Source organism: Oncorhynchus masou, chromosome 11, assembly GCF_036934945.1.
Source record: "Oncorhynchus masou masou isolate Uvic2021 chromosome 11, UVic_Omas_1.1, whole genome shotgun sequence".
NCBI lineage: Eukaryota > Metazoa > Chordata > Actinopteri > Salmoniformes > Salmonidae > Oncorhynchus > Oncorhynchus masou.
Window position 1 is genome coordinate 48,707,983 of NC_088222.1, and position 18,521 is coordinate 48,726,503.

At 40.6% G+C, this 18,521-nt stretch overlaps 2 protein-coding genes across 3 annotated transcripts; one reads left to right on the forward strand and one right to left on the reverse strand.

Annotated features, from left to right (window-relative positions):
- The first annotated feature begins 2,731 nt into the window (after positions 1-2,731).
- LOC135548782 (interleukin-12 subunit beta-like) lies at positions 2,732-5,469 on the forward strand. The gene is made up of 9 exons (XM_064978690.1): positions 2,732-2,804; positions 2,946-3,036; positions 3,226-3,504; positions 3,623-3,728; positions 3,956-4,122; positions 4,326-4,477; positions 4,767-4,897; positions 5,024-5,054; positions 5,158-5,469. The coding sequence occupies exons 2-8, from the start codon at positions 2,946-2,948 to the stop codon at positions 5,049-5,051; spliced, it is 954 nt and encodes a 317-aa protein (XP_064834762.1). The 5' UTR covers positions 2,732-2,804; the 3' UTR covers positions 5,052-5,054; positions 5,158-5,469.
- A 3,667-nt stretch (positions 5,470-9,136) lies between these two features.
- Positions 9,137-17,879, reverse strand: LOC135548781 (ubiquitin-like domain-containing CTD phosphatase 1). Of its 2 annotated transcripts, XR_010456891.1 has the most exons (12): positions 17,686-17,879; positions 16,995-17,169; positions 16,638-16,729; positions 16,437-16,522; positions 16,155-16,270; positions 15,870-15,968; positions 15,745-15,782; positions 15,186-15,284; positions 14,958-15,074; positions 10,126-10,253; positions 9,726-9,974; positions 9,137-9,541 (listed from the first exon to the last, which is right to left on the reverse strand). XR_010456891.1 is itself a non-coding variant. In XM_064978689.1 (11 exons), exons 2-11 carry the CDS (start codon positions 17,146-17,148, stop codon positions 9,947-9,949), a joined length of 957 nt encoding a protein of 318 aa, XP_064834761.1. In that variant the 5' UTR covers positions 17,149-17,169; positions 17,686-17,879; the 3' UTR covers positions 9,137-9,946. The 2 variants fall into 2 exon arrangements, 1 of the variants encoding a protein (XP_064834761.1); XM_064978689.1 differs by having other exon boundaries at positions 9,137-9,974.
- Between the last annotated feature and the right edge of the window lie 642 nt (positions 17,880-18,521).

The window sequence follows — 18,521 nt, forward strand, 5'->3', positions numbered from 1 at the left end:
TGAATTCATCAGATGTGACATTAATTGTAGTGTATGACATTGAGAGAGGCCTTCTGACAGCTACAGCGCCACCCAAGATGAAGTCATTGGGAAAGACTCTATTGCTCTCAGCTCGCCTCTCCTTTGCAATTAGTCTGATGGTGTAATCCATTCCTCTGTAAACGGATGCCATATCTAATCAACATTCCAACGCTAGGCTAATTAGTAGGCCATCTTATCTGGGGGAGGATGCTGCTGCTGCTAATGAACTCTACCATGCATCCCAATGGTACGAACATATGAAGCCAACATGGCCGAGTCAAAGAAGCACACAGATTGAGATTCTGTCCCCCTCGTTTCATAAGGCAATCACAGTTTCATTTACCATAAAAACATACATTCTGATTAGGTTAATTTGCCTCTGAATTGGTTTGCACAGTGTTGGGGGATAAGCTATTCAAAAACCAATTACACAATGATATGAAGTATATAAATGAAGAAAACCTTTCATGAGCTTATTTGAGATAAATTCAGCAAAAACAGAAACGTCCCTTTTTCAGAGATAATTCATAAAAATCCCAATAACTTCACAGATCTTCATTGTAAAGGGTTTAAACACTGTTTCCTATGCTTGAACCATAATTAATGAACATGCATCTGTGGAACGGTCGTTAAGACACTAACAACATACAGAGGGTAGACAATTAAGGTCACAATTATAAAAACTTAGGACACTAAAAAGGACTTTCTACTGACTCTGAAAAACACTAAAAGAAAGATGCCCAGGGTCCCTGCTCATCTGCAAACATGCCTTAGGCATGCTGCAAGGAGGCATGAGGTCTGCAGATGTGGCCAGGGCAATAAATTGCAATGTCCATACTGTGAGACGCCTAAGACAGCGCTACAAGGAGACAGGACGGACAGCTGATCGTCCTCGCAGTGGCAGACCACTGCACAGGATCGGTACATCCGAACATCACACCTGCGGGACAAGTACAAGATGGCAACAACAACTGCCCAAGTTACACCAGGAAGGCACAATCCCTCTAAAAAGTGCTCTTCACTGACAAGTCGCTGTTTTGTCTCAATCCCATTGAGCATGTGTGAGACCTGTTGGATCAGAGGGTGAGGGCTAGGGTCATTACCCCCAGAAATGTCCGGGAACTTGTAGGTGCCTTGGTGGAAGAGTGGGGTAACATCTCACAGTAAGAACTGTCAAATCTGGTGCTGTCCAGGAGGAGATGCACTGCAGTACATAATGCAGCTGGTGGCCACACCAGCTACTGACTGTTACTTTTCATTTGGACCCCCCCCCCCCTTTGTTCAGGGACACATTATTCAATTTCTGTTGTTCAGTTTATGTCTCAGTTGTTGAATCTTGTGATGTTCTTACAAATATTTACATATGTTAAGTTTGCTGAAAATAAATGCAGTTGACAGTGAGAGGATGTTTCTTTTTTATTCAGTACATAGCTATTAGGTACACATTCAGGAACCCTCTGGAACCCTCAGAAACTTTCATATGTTTTACATCACAATGAATTTGAGGCGCTATGCTTGAACCTCAGACACAGTTCCCTGTTCCAGTTCCTTGATGACACGTCTCGAGCGTGGTTAGATATTAGGTAGGCAGTGTTACGTGATTCCCACCTCAGCCCAACTATTTCCAGTTCCCCTTCATCGCTGTGTCATCTTTAGTCTCAGCCTCCTACTGCACGTCCAGGATTCCTGTCCTCACGTCACTTCATACAAATGTCATCTAAAGTCTGGGTGCAAACCTGACTTGTCATATGATAGCACAGCCAGGATGGAGCCCACACAAAGTTAGAACAAAGTCATGCCCCTGAAAAAAAGAGAAACCAGTATGGGATCTTGAGATGCCTGGTCATTCGCTCTCATGGCAGATGAATGAATTGCATCATTGCTACGTCCCTCTCAGGTAGTGACATCAGTCACCATACCACAGAAGTTGCAAAAATAGAGCCCCCATCCATTCGGTAGTCGAATTCTTAATTAAAGGCCCAGTGCAGTCAAAAACATGATTTTACTGTGTTTTATATATATTTCCACAATATGAGTTTGTAAAATGTGAAAATTCGAGTGGATAGCTTGTCTAACTATCTTAGCTGGCATGCCTGCTGGCAAGATTGGTAGACTTTAGAAAAGCAAGAGATTACTAAATAAGACACATAGAAGCATATTTAGTTTCATTAAAAAATAACCACCAGTCAGGAGGACAGACAACTCAAGAGGTATGCTTAGATATGCAGAAAAATAAACTTTTTTTTTTTTTACATAGAATTAATCATAATGATTATGGCTCTAGATTGCAGGAAAAAGTTGTTTCAGGTGTTTGAGAAATGCAAAATTCTCCAACTTCCGGATGGAGGGGCCTACCCCCTACGGACCACCCTCCAGCCATCCTCATGCATTTTGTGCCCCCTCAGATTTTGCGGGTGCATGACGCCCCTGCTCCCAGACAGCCCTTTCAAAATGATCGCTTGAGAAAAAGCTCTTTGCCGGGAAGCTATTTTTGTTTCTTTTTGACCATTTTAATTGAAAACGATCACAGTAAGTTACTTAATTATTGCCCAGAAGTAATTTGATATAGAGATACAAACAGCTCCATTGGACCTTTCAACTGACCACACATTCTCAAATCCCATTTAAATAAATACCAATAGGTCAGTTCCTCTAACCTGACAGGCTGGACTTTTTTATTTTGAGCGTGTCCTTGTTCCACTGATATATAAATACTGGCTGGGTCCACATGACAGCACGACACTCCAGCCAGGCTCACACTCTGCTTATATCTCATTATCAAGGTAAGATATGCACATACTACTACAGTATAGCTTATTGATTGAAGTATACTGACTTTTGTCTTGTTCAGGAGAACGTCCTTAGCATTTCGATCCAATAGATATCAATAGACTTGAAAGTGCTCTTGATTTTCTTTCTGCCAGATGAATGTGTTACTACTCAACGTCCTGTATCTCATCCTACATACGGCATCGAGCAGCCAACATGAGACCATTGTGACTCTCATACCAAATGGTGACTGTTTATCTGTTTATCTCTACCTATGTCTACTTCTCTTTACAGATACACTATCTACTTCTGATTATATAACTTCTGCTGTCATAATATTCATATTTCGGAGACACCAAAGTAATGCAAACATTGTATAAAATGTGTTTTAACGTGGAGGCTATACTAAAACAGTGGTGGTCATGTGGTTCCCAGTACTTGTCGTCAAGGTGGATCGAAAGGTCTTCACTGAGACGCAGGTCCCTCTGCGATGTGGGGACTACCAGGACACAGAGGTGATCTGGAGGAATGGCAAGGAGCGTCTAGAAAACAAAGGGAACCAGATAAATGTGGAAGTGGTGGAGATGATGGGAGGGAACTACAGCTGCCACAACGCTGCTGGAGACTACCTCAACCACACTCTGGTGTTGGTGCAGGACATACCATCACCCAACAGAATGAGACGCGTCCTCGAGAAGTCACATGACACAGATGGTGTGTGTGTGTGTGTGTGTGTGTGTGTGTGTGTGTGTGTGTGTGTGTGTGTGTGTGTGTGTGTGAGAAAGATAGAATCAGATAATCATTTTTTCTTTGGGTTAACCTTTTTACACAGAGTACATCAGATGTTTGGCGAAAAATTATAGTGGAATATTTCATTGCTCTTGGAAGAAGACCGAATATCGGATGTCAGCAGCTGTTGTTTTTGTCCAAGTAGGACGGTAAGTCTTCAAACACACGCAGTGGATAGTAAATAGAAACAAGTCTGCTTTCATGTACTTGTTTTTACATCGTTTGATCTTGTCGAATGAAGTTGAAACGCAGCACATATGCTCTCTTCATTGACTCCCTGTGAAGAGCTTATGATTTGTTGTTATGTTTGGACCTGAGGCTTCTCTCAGAGAGAGGGCTCCAAAGGCTAACCAGGTGATTTGTGTTCCTCATCTAGCACCATCTCTTGCTCCGAAGACAGTGATGGTGAAGGCCTGACCTGTCAGGACCAGGATAGCTGCCCCTTTGCTGAGGAGTTGTCCCGCATCAAACTCACTGTATACTTCAGGACTAACTACCTCCTAGAGGACTACACCATCACACCCTTCTACATCCGAGAAATAGGTACATGAAGGCCAGGATTCACGTGCTCCACACTCATTCACTGGAAACAGCAACATCACATCATACAGGAATTAGTTCATATACAGTACATCTGATTTCATCCTTGCTGTTTGTTGCTCAGTACATCATAGGATTCACAAGGCTCCCACTTCATCCAATTCAACCCTTCAGAAATATTGATTCTGTCTGGTCTCCCTCCTCAGTGAAACCAGACAAGATCGACATCACCAAGGTGGAGGGGAACACATTTAAGTGGGGGTACCCAGCGTCATGGAGCCGCCCCTGCCCTTACTTCCCCCTCACATTCCGAGTCAAAGTGGTCCAACACGAGGCAAGCTGTGACTCTAAGGAAAAGGTATACACACCTTTTTTTTTGTACAATGATTTTATCCTTGGAATCCCCAATGTCTTGATTTACACTCTTGTCTGTGATACATGGCCGGTCTGTCTAAGGTAGGTTGGCAGGTAGCCTAGCGGTTAAGAGCGTTGAGCCAGTAACTGAAAGGTCGCTGACTAGGTGAAATGTACGATGTTCCCTTGAGAAAGACACTTAACTTTAATTGCTCCTCTAAGTCGCTCTGGATAAGAGCATCTGCTAAATTATGTACATATACGGTAATGGTACCATCTCTCCTCTTTGATAGGTGTTTATAAGTGAAACCAACATAAATGCAACAGAATTCACTGTTCGTTCCAGCTACAAAAAATATTGTTTCTGCCTCGGGGCAAAGGACGACCTGGTTGACTCCCAATGGAGCCAGTGGACACGTTATGAGTGAGTCTAGACTTGTTCACTGTGTCCTGCCCTCTAATACACAACTTCATTAGTAGTGTAAAAATTCAACAGCACTAAACTGTGCAAAGATGAAAGATTTGTGACTGGCGTGTCTTTGTACAACAGGGTGAAGAATAAACCTAACAAACACTAACAGGTTTGACGGCTTCTTATCACCCATATATCAAAACATTCCAATACTTTAATTCAATTGTCATTTGTAGAAAAATGTCTAATTTCTGTCTCTTTATTGTAAAAAGGTAAGGAAACCCAGATGAAGACCGACAACATACCATCACTCAGCTTCAACCAAAACATCCAAATATGGAATAGGCTGGTCATTGTACAGAAAATAATATTTGACATTATACTGAAGACAAGTTATGAAATGTAGCTAGTATAACATGTTTGTTGGGATTTTTATTTATTTATTTGTAAAAATTCTGAAATGTAATTACACCATTTATTTATGTTACTCATCTCTTTTCCAAGACTGTTTTCATTGCTGTAGCACGAAGATGTTTGCTTAGATGATTAAATAGACGCAAAAATAAAAAGCTACTGCACACTGATTCACGCTCATGTTCATTTGTTTGCATCGGAATCAACAAAGCAAATCATATTTAGATGACTTTAAGAAACGTGGAACAGGTGAGTATTTACAATGGGTACACAAATTAAAAACTGACGAGACGACTGGGTGTAAAAATCTGACTACAAAAGTTTATTTTCTAAAAAGTGTCATCTTTTATTTACAGTCGGGATATGTTCACAACAGGAATCCGGTTTCCACTTGTTAAAAACATGTTCACGCTGCCCGACACCCCCCTACGTACTTGGACAGTGAAACTGAAACTTCTAATTTGGCACTATACTGAAGCATTTTGTATTTCAGATCAAATGTTTTACATGAGGTGACAGTACAGAATGTCACCTTTTATTTGAAGGTGTTTTCTGTTTTACCATCTAGGAATGAATGCACTTTATGCATCTAGTCCCCCAATTTGAAGTATTTGTACAAATTCAATTAGTGTATTAAATCGTCAAAAGTGTAGTATTTGGTGTACATTCCTAGCGTGCCATGACTACATCAAGCTTGACTGTACAGACGTTTTGGATGAATTTGATTCATTTCTATTGTGCACAACATAATCGAAACATAACCAAAAGCATCCAACAGGTTTGTAGAGTCACAAGCTTGATGTAGTCATCGCGTGCTAGGAATATGGGACCAAATACTACACTTTTTACGACAAGTGAATTTGTCCTTACTTATGACACCTTCAAATGGGTGGGTGGGGTAGAGGGCTAGTGCTTTCATAAAGTGCTTTCATTTCTAAAAAGTAAAACAGATGTATAAAAATACCACAAAATAAACAAGGTGACATTATGGACTGTTGCATCATATAAAACATGATCTTAAATCCAAAATTCTGGAGTGTAGAGCCAAATGAAATATTTTAGTTTCACTGTCGAAATATATACATAGGGGGGGGGGGGGGGGGGTACAACAGTCTGCAAATGACATCTCACAGGACAACAAATGTGATGGTTTCCTCATCTTTTACAAGCCATAAGATTGTGAAGCAAACTTAACTGGAGGTAACAAATATGACAAGCTGAGAACTAAACAAATAATAGTTTGACAAGTGCTGCTTCAGCAACAGACATGAGTTACCATACATACTGAATGTCGGTTATCCAAGTGCTGCTTCAGCGACAGACATGCGTTACCATACATACTGAATGTCGGTTATCCAAGTGCTGCTTCAGCAACAGACATGAGTTACCATACATACTGAATGTCGGTTATCCAAGTGTGTATTCAGTGCCTAAGATGTATGTAGACAGAGTACACACAGCTTGGTAAATGATAGTACCAAAGACAGTACAGTATGAAGACAGGCTAAAACAGCTTCTCCAAAAGAAATCCCCAATCACACCCATAGATGATGTCACGGCGACATTGGCTAGCTAAGCTCATTTAGAAACACGTCATCGGGTCTAAAGGCCATCAAATCAAAGGCACTCCTTTGATATAAAGTTTTGGACGAAAATTGAAAATGTGTCAGTTTGTCACAAGGTTGGAGTAACAGCATGTTCAACTACCTAAGACATTGGCTCGAATCTAGGTTGTGCCTTTAGATTGAGAAAACATTATTATAATAATTATTTCACTTCTCCCATTGACGTCTCAAACACCTAGTCTGTTTGGTTTGTTTCGCAAGCGTTTTCCGGAAGCTCGCGATTTTGCGCCTCTGGGTTTAGAAACTCTGTGAGAGTACCTTCATTTAACAACTGAAATGCTTATTTAAATTGACATTTGCCACCTGACATGAAGGCGGCAAAACACGTCCTTTACAAGAAAACAAGTTAGTCTGTAAAATAAATATTTGACAATCCAAAACAGAAAATAACAGAGTAAACCCTGACGTGTTCATATCCTCTGATAGCAGTTGATCTTTAGATTATTGCATAACTTTGCGGGATGACGTGAGAGCATTGATGCTCTAGTGTTAGAGCCAATAAAGCTAAATTTTGGCAAATATTGAATTAACCTAAATACTGTCAAAGACTGTTCAATTGCCTCTTAAAAAGAGAATACTAGTAACAGATAGAAATGGGTTTGATTCCATGTTCAGAACCATATCCATTCTTCCAACTATCCAACTGAAAACAATACAATTCTACTTCCAAAGAAACCACATACGAAATCTGAGAAGTTTAGTCTGAGAAGTTTAGTGTCTAGTGCTTGTGCTGAGTCTAACATAATGCCTTTCAAATTTTCCCACCCACCTTCAAAAATATCATAGGTGCCTTTTTCCAACTTATTTTCAATCATTCTACAGCAAGTATAGTTTGGTTCATTAACTTCAGTGGCCTTAACATTTGCCTGAGAATGACAAAAGTGTTCAGCTCAAATCAAAATTCGGTCAAATGCATAATAATAATAAAAAAAATACTGTTTAGCCACACGCAAAGATACAGTGCCTTCAGAAAGTATTCACACCCTTAGACTTCTTCCACATTTTGTTGTTACAAAATGGGATGAAAAATGTATTTAATTGCACTTTTTTTGTCAATGATCGACAAGACTCTGTAATGTCAAAGTGGAAGACAAATTGTAACATTTGAAGAAAAAAAATATATATTTTTTTTTAATTCTACATCAATTATATATATATATATATATATATATATAGTGATTACATAAGTATTCAAACCGTTGAGTCAATACATCCACACCTGGATTGTTCTTTTTTAAATTCTTCAATCTCTGCCAAGTTGGTTGTTGACAGTCATTTTCAAGTCTTGCCATAGATTTTGAAGCAGATTTAAAGTCAAAACTGTAACTAGGCCACTCAGGAACATGCAATGTCATCTTGGTAAGCAACACCAGTGTATATTTGGCCTTGTGTTTGAGGTAATCGTCCTAATTTGTCTCCATATGTCAGTTGAAAAGCAGACAGTCAGGGTTTCCTCTAGGATTTTGCCTGTGCTTAGCTCTATTCAGTTTCTTTTTATCTTAAAAAAACTCCATTATCATTGCTGATGACGAGTATACCCATAACATGATTAAGCCACCACCATGCTTGGATTTGCCCCAAATATAACACTTTGTATGCAGGACAGAGTTAATTTCTTTGCCACATTTTGTGCAGTTTTATTTTTGCAATGCCTTACTGCAAACAGGACACATGTTTTTGAATATTTTTATTCTGTACAGGCTTCTTTCTTTTGACTCTGTCATTCAGGTTTGTATTGTAGATAACTACAATGTTGATCCATCCTCAGTTCTATCACAGCCATTAAACTCAAACTGTTTTAAAGTCACCTTTGGCCTCATGGTGAAATCCCTGAGTGGTTTCCTTCCTCTCTGGCAACTAAGTTATAAAAGACGCCTGTATCTTAGTGACTGGGTGTATTGATACACCATCCAAAGTGAAATTAATAACTTCGCCATGCTCAAAGAGAAATTCAATGTCTGCTTTTTTGTTACCCATCTACCAATCTTTGTGAGGCATTGGAAAACCTCCCTGGTCTTTGTGGTTGAATCTGTGTTTGAAATTCACTGCTCGACTGAGGGACCTTATAGATAATTGTATGTGTGGGCTACAGCGATGAGGTAGTCATTCAAAAATAATGTTAAACACAGTCCATGCAACTTGTTAAGCACATTTTTACTCCTGAACTTTAGGCTTGCCATAAAAGGGGTTGAATACTTACTAATTCAAGACATTTCAGATTTTCATTTTTATTTTTTTAATTAAAATTTAAATAAGATTTCCACTCAGACATTATCAGGTAATGTGTGTCGGCCAGTGACAAAATCTTTACGTAAATCCATTTTAAATTCAGACTGTAACAACAAAATGTGGAGGGTGTGAAGACTTTCTGAAGGCACTGTAGATGTTAATTCCAGGCAGGCATAGCTGATGTCAGTACACAATGACATAAACTAAACTGCCTGTTGGACAACATCTTCCCTCTCCTTCTGAAATGACCTCTGTGACAAGCAGCAGCATATGGACATCATCCAAATAGAGGCCTAATCCACCTCACTGGTTAGTGAAGTCTGATCAACTCTACCTCAGTGTCAGGTGCACTCAGTAAAAGTCAGTTCCTGTGCTAGCTTCACCATCTCTACTTGGTATGGTGCCATAAGGGAGAGAGCCGGGGGGAGAGAAAGAGAATATGCAACGGTATCAGTATAGAACATGTTCATATAGCTAGATGATAAGAGTCACTACTCTGAAAGAGCGATTGGATGAAACCTAACAAAAACCATTGAATGTAAACTGTGTACCGGTATGTGTACAGTACTTACCGTGTTTCTCCCGGTTTATGGATAGGTGACAGAACTGTTATACTGAAGGTAACAAAGGATTTCAGAGATGAGGGGGAAGAACAGAAATCAAAGAACAAGCCATACAATGGGAAACAGCTCCCAGTCAGAAACAGGCAGTAGTAGTTTGGTGAGGGCTTCAGTGTCCAGCACTGTTCCTGGTTGAGGAATGACCATCCCTTCACATATCCACAACAATGCGCTCACTGGCTCTGTTTCTTTGACAGATACCTGCAGACATACACCACGACAATGGTCACAAAGCTATCTTCATCTACCAACGACTCACTCAGATAACATTTTAAAAAGTCAGTATTGCAGCAGCAAAAAAAAAAAAACAGGAAATTGAATTAGTTACAGAACAATATTTCAGTAACGTTACCTCTCCCAATGCTTGTGGTTGAGAAAAGAGAAGTCCTCCAGTTTGGCAATCTCTTTAAGATACTGAGACAGTTTGAAGAGCTCTTTGTCTTTCTCACGGTTTAAGTGCGCTTTCATGAATGGACGAATCTAAAGGGGGGGAAAAAACAAAAAAACATTGAAAATGGCTTCTAATAAGAATTAACTCCATAATAACTGTCAACTCAAAAGCCTCAAGTAGGCTTCGGTTGGGTAACTTACCGTAATACTGAGTCTCAAAAAAAACGCTGGTCTCTTATAAATGGGCCGGCCATCACATTTTAGCAAATAAACGCCAGTCTCTAATAAGCGCCGGGTCCAATGAAGTGTAATTACGCTTGCAATGACATTTTGTTTGAAATTCTACCGGAACAGTCCAAGCATCAAATCCAATTTCATTGGTCGCATACACGTTTAGCAGATGTTATTTCGGGTGTAGGGAAATGCTTGTATCTCTACCATGTGCCGAATGATTGAGCTCTGCATGTCAAAACTAAATTCTGTTTATGTAAACAGCGAGGAGAACTGATTAGTTCACCCCTTTCGTAACATTTACAATGCACTCTAAAGCCAAAACAGTGTTATTCAGTTGTGATGTAATAGATTTATTTATTTATTTTTTACAAAATCGATGAGAAATATCGGGATATATCGCTTTGACAATATTGCAAAATTATTTGTGCACTAGTTGACTGTTCCTGCACCAGAAATGTTTGCTAATTTATAAATTTAAATATTACATTTACATAAGTATTCAGACCCTTTACTCAGTACGTTGTTGAAGCACCTTTAGCAGTGATTACAGCATCGATTCTGGCACACGTGCATTTGGGGAGTTTCTCCAATTCTTCTCTGTAGATCCTCTTAAGCTCTGTCAGGTTGGATGGGGAGCATTGCTGCACAGCTATTTTCAGGTCTCTCCAGAGATGCCCGTTCGGTTCAAGTCTGCGCTCTGGCTGGGGTAGTCAAAGATATTCAGAGACTGTATCGTCTTGGCTGTGTGTTTGGGGTCGTTGTCCTGTTGGAAGGTGAACCTTTGCTCCAGTCTGAGGAACTGAGCGCTCTGGAGGTTTTCATCAAGTGTCTCTGTACTTTTCTCCATTCAGCATTCCATTTAGCTTCGACTCGTCTCCCAATTCCTGCCGCTGAAAAACATCCCCACACCATGATGCCACCACCACCATGCTTCACTGTAGGGATGGTGCCGGGTTTCATCCAGATGTGACGCTTGGCATTCAGGCCAAAGAGTTCAATCTTGGTTTCATCAGACAAGAGAATCTTGTTTTTTGCTGCCTTTTGGCAAACTCCAAGCGAGCTGCCATGTGCCTTTTACTGAGGAGTGGCTTCCGTCTGGCAATTCTACCATAAAGGCCTGATGTGTGGAGTGCTGCAGAGATGGTTGTCTTTCTGGAAGGTTCTCCCATCTCTACAGAGGAACTCTAGAGCTCTGTCAGAGTGACCATCGGGTTCTTGGTTAGGTCCCTGACCAAGGCCCTTCTCCCCTGATTGATCCGTTTGGCCGGGCAGCCAACTTTAGGAAGAGTCTTGATAGTTCCAAACTTTTTCCATTTAAGAATGATGGAGACCACTGTGTCCTTGGAGACCTTCAAAGCTGCAGACATGTTTTGGTACCCTTCCCCAGATCTGTGCCTCGACACAATGCTGTCTCTGAGCTCTATGGACAATTCCTTCGACCTCATGGCTTGGTTTGCACTGACATGCACTGTCAACTTGTGTGACCGTAGACAAGTGTGTGCCTTTCCGAATCCTGTCCAATCAATTGAATTGACCACAGGTGGACTCCAATCAAGTTGTAGAAACATCTCAAAGATGATCAATGGAAACAGGATGCACTCAATTTCGAATCTCATAATAAAGGGTCTGAATACTTATGTAAATATGGTATATAATACTATTATTAATAAATTTGCACAAATTTCTAAAAGCCGTTTATTGGTTTCTAATTATGGGGTATTGTGTGTAGATTTTTTTAGTTTTATTCAATCCATTTTATAAGGCTGTAACATAACAAAATGTGGAAAAAGTCAAGGGGTCTGAATTCTTTATGAAGACACTGTAGAATCGTAAGATTCCCAACACATGTTCTATCTAGAGGTCAACCGATTATGATTTTTCAACGCCGATACCGATAATAGGAGGACCAAAAAAGCCGATACCGATTAATCGGACGATTTTCTTAAAAATGTATTTGTAATAATGACAATTACAACAATACTGAATGAACACTTACTTAATATAATACATCAATAAAATCAATTTAACCTCAAATAAATAATGAAACATGTTCAATTTGGTTTAAATAATGCAAAAAACAAAGTGTTGGAGAAGAAAGTAAAAGTGCAATATGTGCTATGTAAGAAAGCTAACGTTTAAGTTCCTTGCTCAGAAGATGAGAACATATGAAAGCTGGTGGTTACTTTTAACATGAGTCTTCAATATTCCCAGGTAAGAAGTGTTAGGTTGTAGTTATTATAGGAATTATAGGACTATTTCTCTCTATACCATTTGTATTTCATATACCTTTGACTATTGGATGTTCTTATAGGCACTTTAGTATTGCCAGTGTAACAGTATAGCTTCCGTCCCTCTCCTCGCCCCTTCCTGGGCTCGAACCAGGAACACATCAACAACAGCCACACTCGAAGCAGCGTTACCCATGCAGAGCAAGGGGAACAACTACTCCAAGTCTCAGAACGAGTGACATTTGAAACACTATTAGCTCGCACCCCACTAACTAGCTAGCCATTTCACATCGGTTACACCAGCCTAATCTCGGGAGTTGATAAGCTTGAAGTCATAAACAATGCAATGCTTGAAGCATGGCGAAGAGCTGCTGTCATACGCACGAAAGTGCTGTTTGAATGAATGCTTACGAGCCTGCTGGTGCCTACCACCGTGAAGTCAAAATGCTGGCAAAATTCTGGCAAATTAGGCGGCCCAAACTGTTGCGTATACACTGACTCAGCTTGCAATGAACGCAAGAGAAGTGACACACTTATACCTGGTTAATATTGCCTGCTAACCTGGATTTCTTTTCACTAAATATGCAGGTTTAAAAATATATATTTCTGTGTATTGATTTTAAGAAAGGCATTGATGTTTATGTTTAGGGACAGTCGTGCAACGATTGTGATTTTTTCGCAAATGAGCTTTTGTTAAATCATCCCCCGTTTGTTAGGAAGAAAGTCTTCACAGTTCGCAATGAGTCATGTTAGCAGGCAAGATTAACTAAATATGCAGGTTTAAAAATATACACTTGTGTATTGATTTTAAGACATTTGCGTAACAGGCATTCTCCTCATGGAGTGCAATGTAATCAAGTGGTTAGAGCGTTGGACTAGTTAACCGTAAGGTTGCAAGATTGAATCCCGGAGCTGACAAGGTAAAAATCTGTCATTCTGCCCCTGAACAAGGCAGTTAACCCACTGTTCCTAGGCCGTCATTGAAAATAAGAATGTGTTCTTAACTGACTTGCCTGGTTAAATAAAGGTGTCAAATCAGTGTCAAAAATACAGATTTCCGATTGTTATGAAAACTTGAAATCGGCCCCAACTTGAAATCGGCCCTAATTAATCGGTCGGCCTCTAATTCTATCGGCACCTAAGTATTGTGATAATATTGTATCATGAGGTCCCTGGCAAGTCCCAGGCCTATTATTCAGTATTTTTTGACATTTCCACTTCCACCCTCCCGCTCGGGGGATCCGGGGGTAATTTTATTGTAGAACGACTGAAACAGTCAGCTCTGGTGACTTTCAGATAGCATATTAAACACATAAGCCATGCCAAAATGTTAAATGTTTAGAATTATTGTAGATTTGCTTTAAAACTGCAACGTTTTCTCTCAGCCTCATGGGGGGAAAAAATATAGAATACCATGAGCTTAGCTATAAAAAAACTTCCCTCTCTGCCCCATGGCAAAATATGTAGAAATACTAGAAGTTAACAGTTTTGTCTGACCTTTCTGAGGGGGGGACTTGACTAGTGCAGTACTGAGACTTGACCGAGGTGAGGTCTGAGGAGGAATGATGAAGTTCCTAATATGTATTCCGTACCAGTGACTGGCGTTGTCTTGAGAACAGGTGCATTGTGTTTCGTGCGCAGGCATGTTTGGCTGCTACAGTGGCACATTTATTTATTTGTTATTTTACCAGGTAAGTTGACTGAGAGCATGTTCTCATTTACAGCAATGACCTGGGGAATAGTTACAGGGGAGAGGAGGAGGATGAATGAGCAAATTGGAAACTGGGGATTATTAGGTGACCGTGATGGTTTGAGGGCCAGATTGGGAATTTAGCCAGGACACCGGGGTTAACACCCCTACTCTTACGATAAGTGCAATGGAATCTTTAATGACCTCAGAGAATCAGGACACCCGTTTAACGTCCCATCCGAAAGACGGCACCCTACACAGGGCAGTGTCCCCAATCACTGCGATATGTTTTAGACCAGAAAGAGTGCCTCCTACCAACACCACTTCCAGCATACAGCTAAATAACCTTTAGAACGGTGTTCAAAGTAGTGAGCAATGATTTTGCCATGGCGCACCGCCACAGCTAAATGAATGCAGCGGATACACTCATTTTAAACTGGCTATAGAACTGATCGATGACAATAGCTGGTTCTTAGCAACATGTAGAGCTAGAAAAGCAAATCATAATGCAGTGGTCTGGACTTTCCATACTTCGAATGGTAATAAATGCCAGTCTCCAATAAGTGTCCGTCTCCAACAACCGCGGTTGAAGAAAATAAACACCCGGTCTATTAAATTAATGGACGTTTTACCATAACTTACCTTCAGTCCGTTCTGTGGGTTCATGAGGAAATTTCTGCCAATGTCGTCGAACATTATGGTGTTCCTCTTGCTGTAGAACTCACTGTACTTGCCCCATATCACCCCGAGAGGCTTCACCTAAAACACACCCAACATGACAGACTAACTGGAGACACAGTTACATCAGGCGAATGGGACATGAATCAGTGGGATTTATGAGGTTGCATGCTCCAATGTAGGACAACTCACCTCCACTACACCCCTCTTAGGTGTGTGCACTGTGATCATGGCTGCACTGTCCAGCATGAAGGTGATCTTGTAGTTAGGGTTGTCTGTCACTCCTAGCTCCTGAGAAACCAGAGGGTACAGTGAGACAGTCACATACACAACATGAAGGCAACATCTGATCTGATGCTCTACACTACAGGTCAACACAGGCTATTAAATCACTGATCCTCAATGTGTATAGTCTTGCTGTGAAAACATGCGGTGAAAACTATGAGAAACATTGCCCTCTTCTGGCCAAGAAAAGTGTCAACAAGCTGAAGGGAATTTTCAAAAATGTTCTGCTTCATTTTCATCATCTTCAGCACCATGTGAAAATTACACGTTTCTATGTTTTGTAGTAAAAAATATGTTAACATTTATCTTCCTCTATTTTCTTTTACTACAAAACATAAAAACGTGCCATTTTCACATATGGTGATGTTGGGGTGATGCTGGAGCTGAACATGAAGTTGAACATTTTGGAAAATTCCCTTTCACTGAGAAAGATACAAAAATCTAAATTTCAGAAGGGAATACATACTTTCATTTTAGCATCAATCCACTTCATACTCGTGGCAGCTAGAACAAGAAAACTAATTAGGGCGAGTTAACTTGAACTTTCCATTTACTTTTCCAAAATCAAAAAACAAGGAGTTTGGTACTTACACCAAATTACAATGTCATAGTCTTCGAACGCAGAGGTCAAGAACTCATGGAGAAAAGGCCTCATGAGCTCTTGACCTGTCTCTGCACATGACTTGTGATCTGGAATGAAACAAATCACAGAGGAAAACAGTCAAAAGTTTGAAGAATCTTATCTTTCAATAATAATCAGAATTCTTAAACAAAATCAACAACAAAAAAATTCACATTTTGAAATTGTGTAATTATGCATTTAACCAGGAAAAAAACAGAATTTCCCAGTGCAGTTTTGTTAGTCTTCCTACACACCAAACAATGTGTAGTCCACATCTAGTACTAGCAGCCTCTTTCCTTCCCTGGGTGGGTTCATCTCCTCCACTTTGTAGTCTTTGACACGGCGGGCTATCTTGGCCAAGTTCTCCTCTCTAAAGGAGCAAAGTGCATGGCATACAGTTAGAATAAGACATGGAACCGACTATGAGACGTCTTAGAAAACTTACCATAGTGTCAAGCAACGTTTGAGCCAAATCAATTACTTGTATTACTGGAGCTACAGTATAAATTAGTTGTCTCTGCAATGTCCTACTATACCTGTTCTCTACTTCAATCACCTCTTCTTCAATGTCAAAGTCATTGACAACGTCATCATTCTCTGGGGGAGGTGCTAAAACGTCTTCCTTCGCAAAACAAAACACAAAGTGATTGAGTGTTACGAGGTCTTTGACATGCTAAATATAGGACGACATTGCTTCTGGTATACTTCTGTCTGGAGTGGATGGAAGAGGAACCCACCAGACTCTCCTCTCTGCTGCCCATCATCATGATCTTGGTCTTGGGTTTGAGCTTCAGTGAGCCCAGCTTCATGTCATCCTCTGCTGGTTTACCTGGGATAGAGAGAAAAATATTAACACACAATGACTCAGCTGTCAAGACAACGCAGACAGGCGCAGGGGTCCACAATGGTGACATTTTCTTTTGTTTTAAATCACACGTTCCACTTGCAACTAGCGATGGGAGTTTAGGCGACACGGGTGTCTTCCAAGTCGAGAATGAATAAGGTATTGCCGTGCTTACGGCGAAATAGCAGCCTGTTATCGACGGCTATCACAGCGAATGACAAGACGTTTGAGTCCATCAGCTAGGTCTTACCTTTGACTTTTAATCCTAGGAGTTTCTGTCTCTCTGGAAGAACCCCAGTCAAGGACTTGATAGACTGCTTGAGGTCCAGCACAGTGTCCTCTTCAGAGAGTGTACTGATGGAGTACTCCTGTCCACCCCATTTAATGATCACAGACACAGACATGCTGGCGCAAACCTCAGACACCTACACGAGAACAGAATGAAATCCATCAGCTAGCTAGCTACCTACCTACATCTAGACACCATGACATGATAGCAATCTAATGGAAATTGAATGCTTCCGTTACTTTGCAATGAAAATAAGTGATTAATAAAGCTCCCATGTGTTAGCTAGCTATATTTGGCCATCCCTAACCTAAATAGCGAACTAGATTATCTAGCAGAAATGAATCAGTGCAGTACCTTTGTAGTTGCAACATTCAGCCCATTCCATGCAGTAAGTAGGCTAGACGTTAGCTCGGTAGCTTGCAATTATCCGCAACTAATCAATCACTCAGACAAAATCGGATTACATGATTATTGTATAAACGCACATACTGTCTGGCATGACTAACAAGCAGGCAGTAGTAACAAAACACAGCATTCGTGTCTCTCATTCATCCAGCTAGCTAGCAAGCTAATTCAAGGGCCTGCCATACATGGACTGTTGTTAGCTAGGCTATTTGTAGAATAGCAAAGACAATCCGATGCGTATTCATACCTAAACAATTGCGCTGTGTCACAAAACCCTTCGTTTATGTGGTGTACAGGAACACGTACTAGCTGCGATGGGGAATAAATTAAATAAAGTAGGTGATTTCTGAAAACTCATTCAGCGTTGATTAATCAGCAATTCTTCCTTTCTCCCAATGATGCCCGGCCCGGTTTGTGACCAAGCACGCTTGGTTTGCGCCTTCCTGTGAGTGTTGTACTACTAAAATACCGACAGATGGCGACAACGAGCAAGGAATATTCTTCTGCTTCGGTGGGGTTTAACAGCGGGTGGAATCCAGCATCGTGTTGCATTACCGCCACCAAATGGACTGGAGTATAAATCACTATACTTTGAAATAAAAATTAAAGACCAAATTTACGCTGCCAACTAACCCTACACTCAAAACCCAAAACACATTCTACTATTTTAACCCTATCTGATCCTACATCAGGCCAACGGCCTGGGAGGACAGGACACTACCATTCAACACCACCTCTTCTGCAGTATAATCTCGTAATCCCAAGTATTTGCAGCTACCACCACGACACCTATTTTCTGTGATTTTATGTTCCATTCCTGTAGTACAGTTGATAACCTTACTGAAGCACATTTCATTTGTAGGCCTATCACTCTGTACTGGAAAAAGTCTACTACTCACATAAGCATTTTAGGATCCCTCACCCTTCATCCATATTCCTCTACTTTCTTCACTGCCTCAGCACATGACACCTTCTGTACAATCTGACCCTGTCAACCTCAATCTGCCTCTCTGGCACCAGACACTTCCGATCCCCAGCAAGATGGGCACCACTACAGCTGACACAAATACCACTTCTTTCACT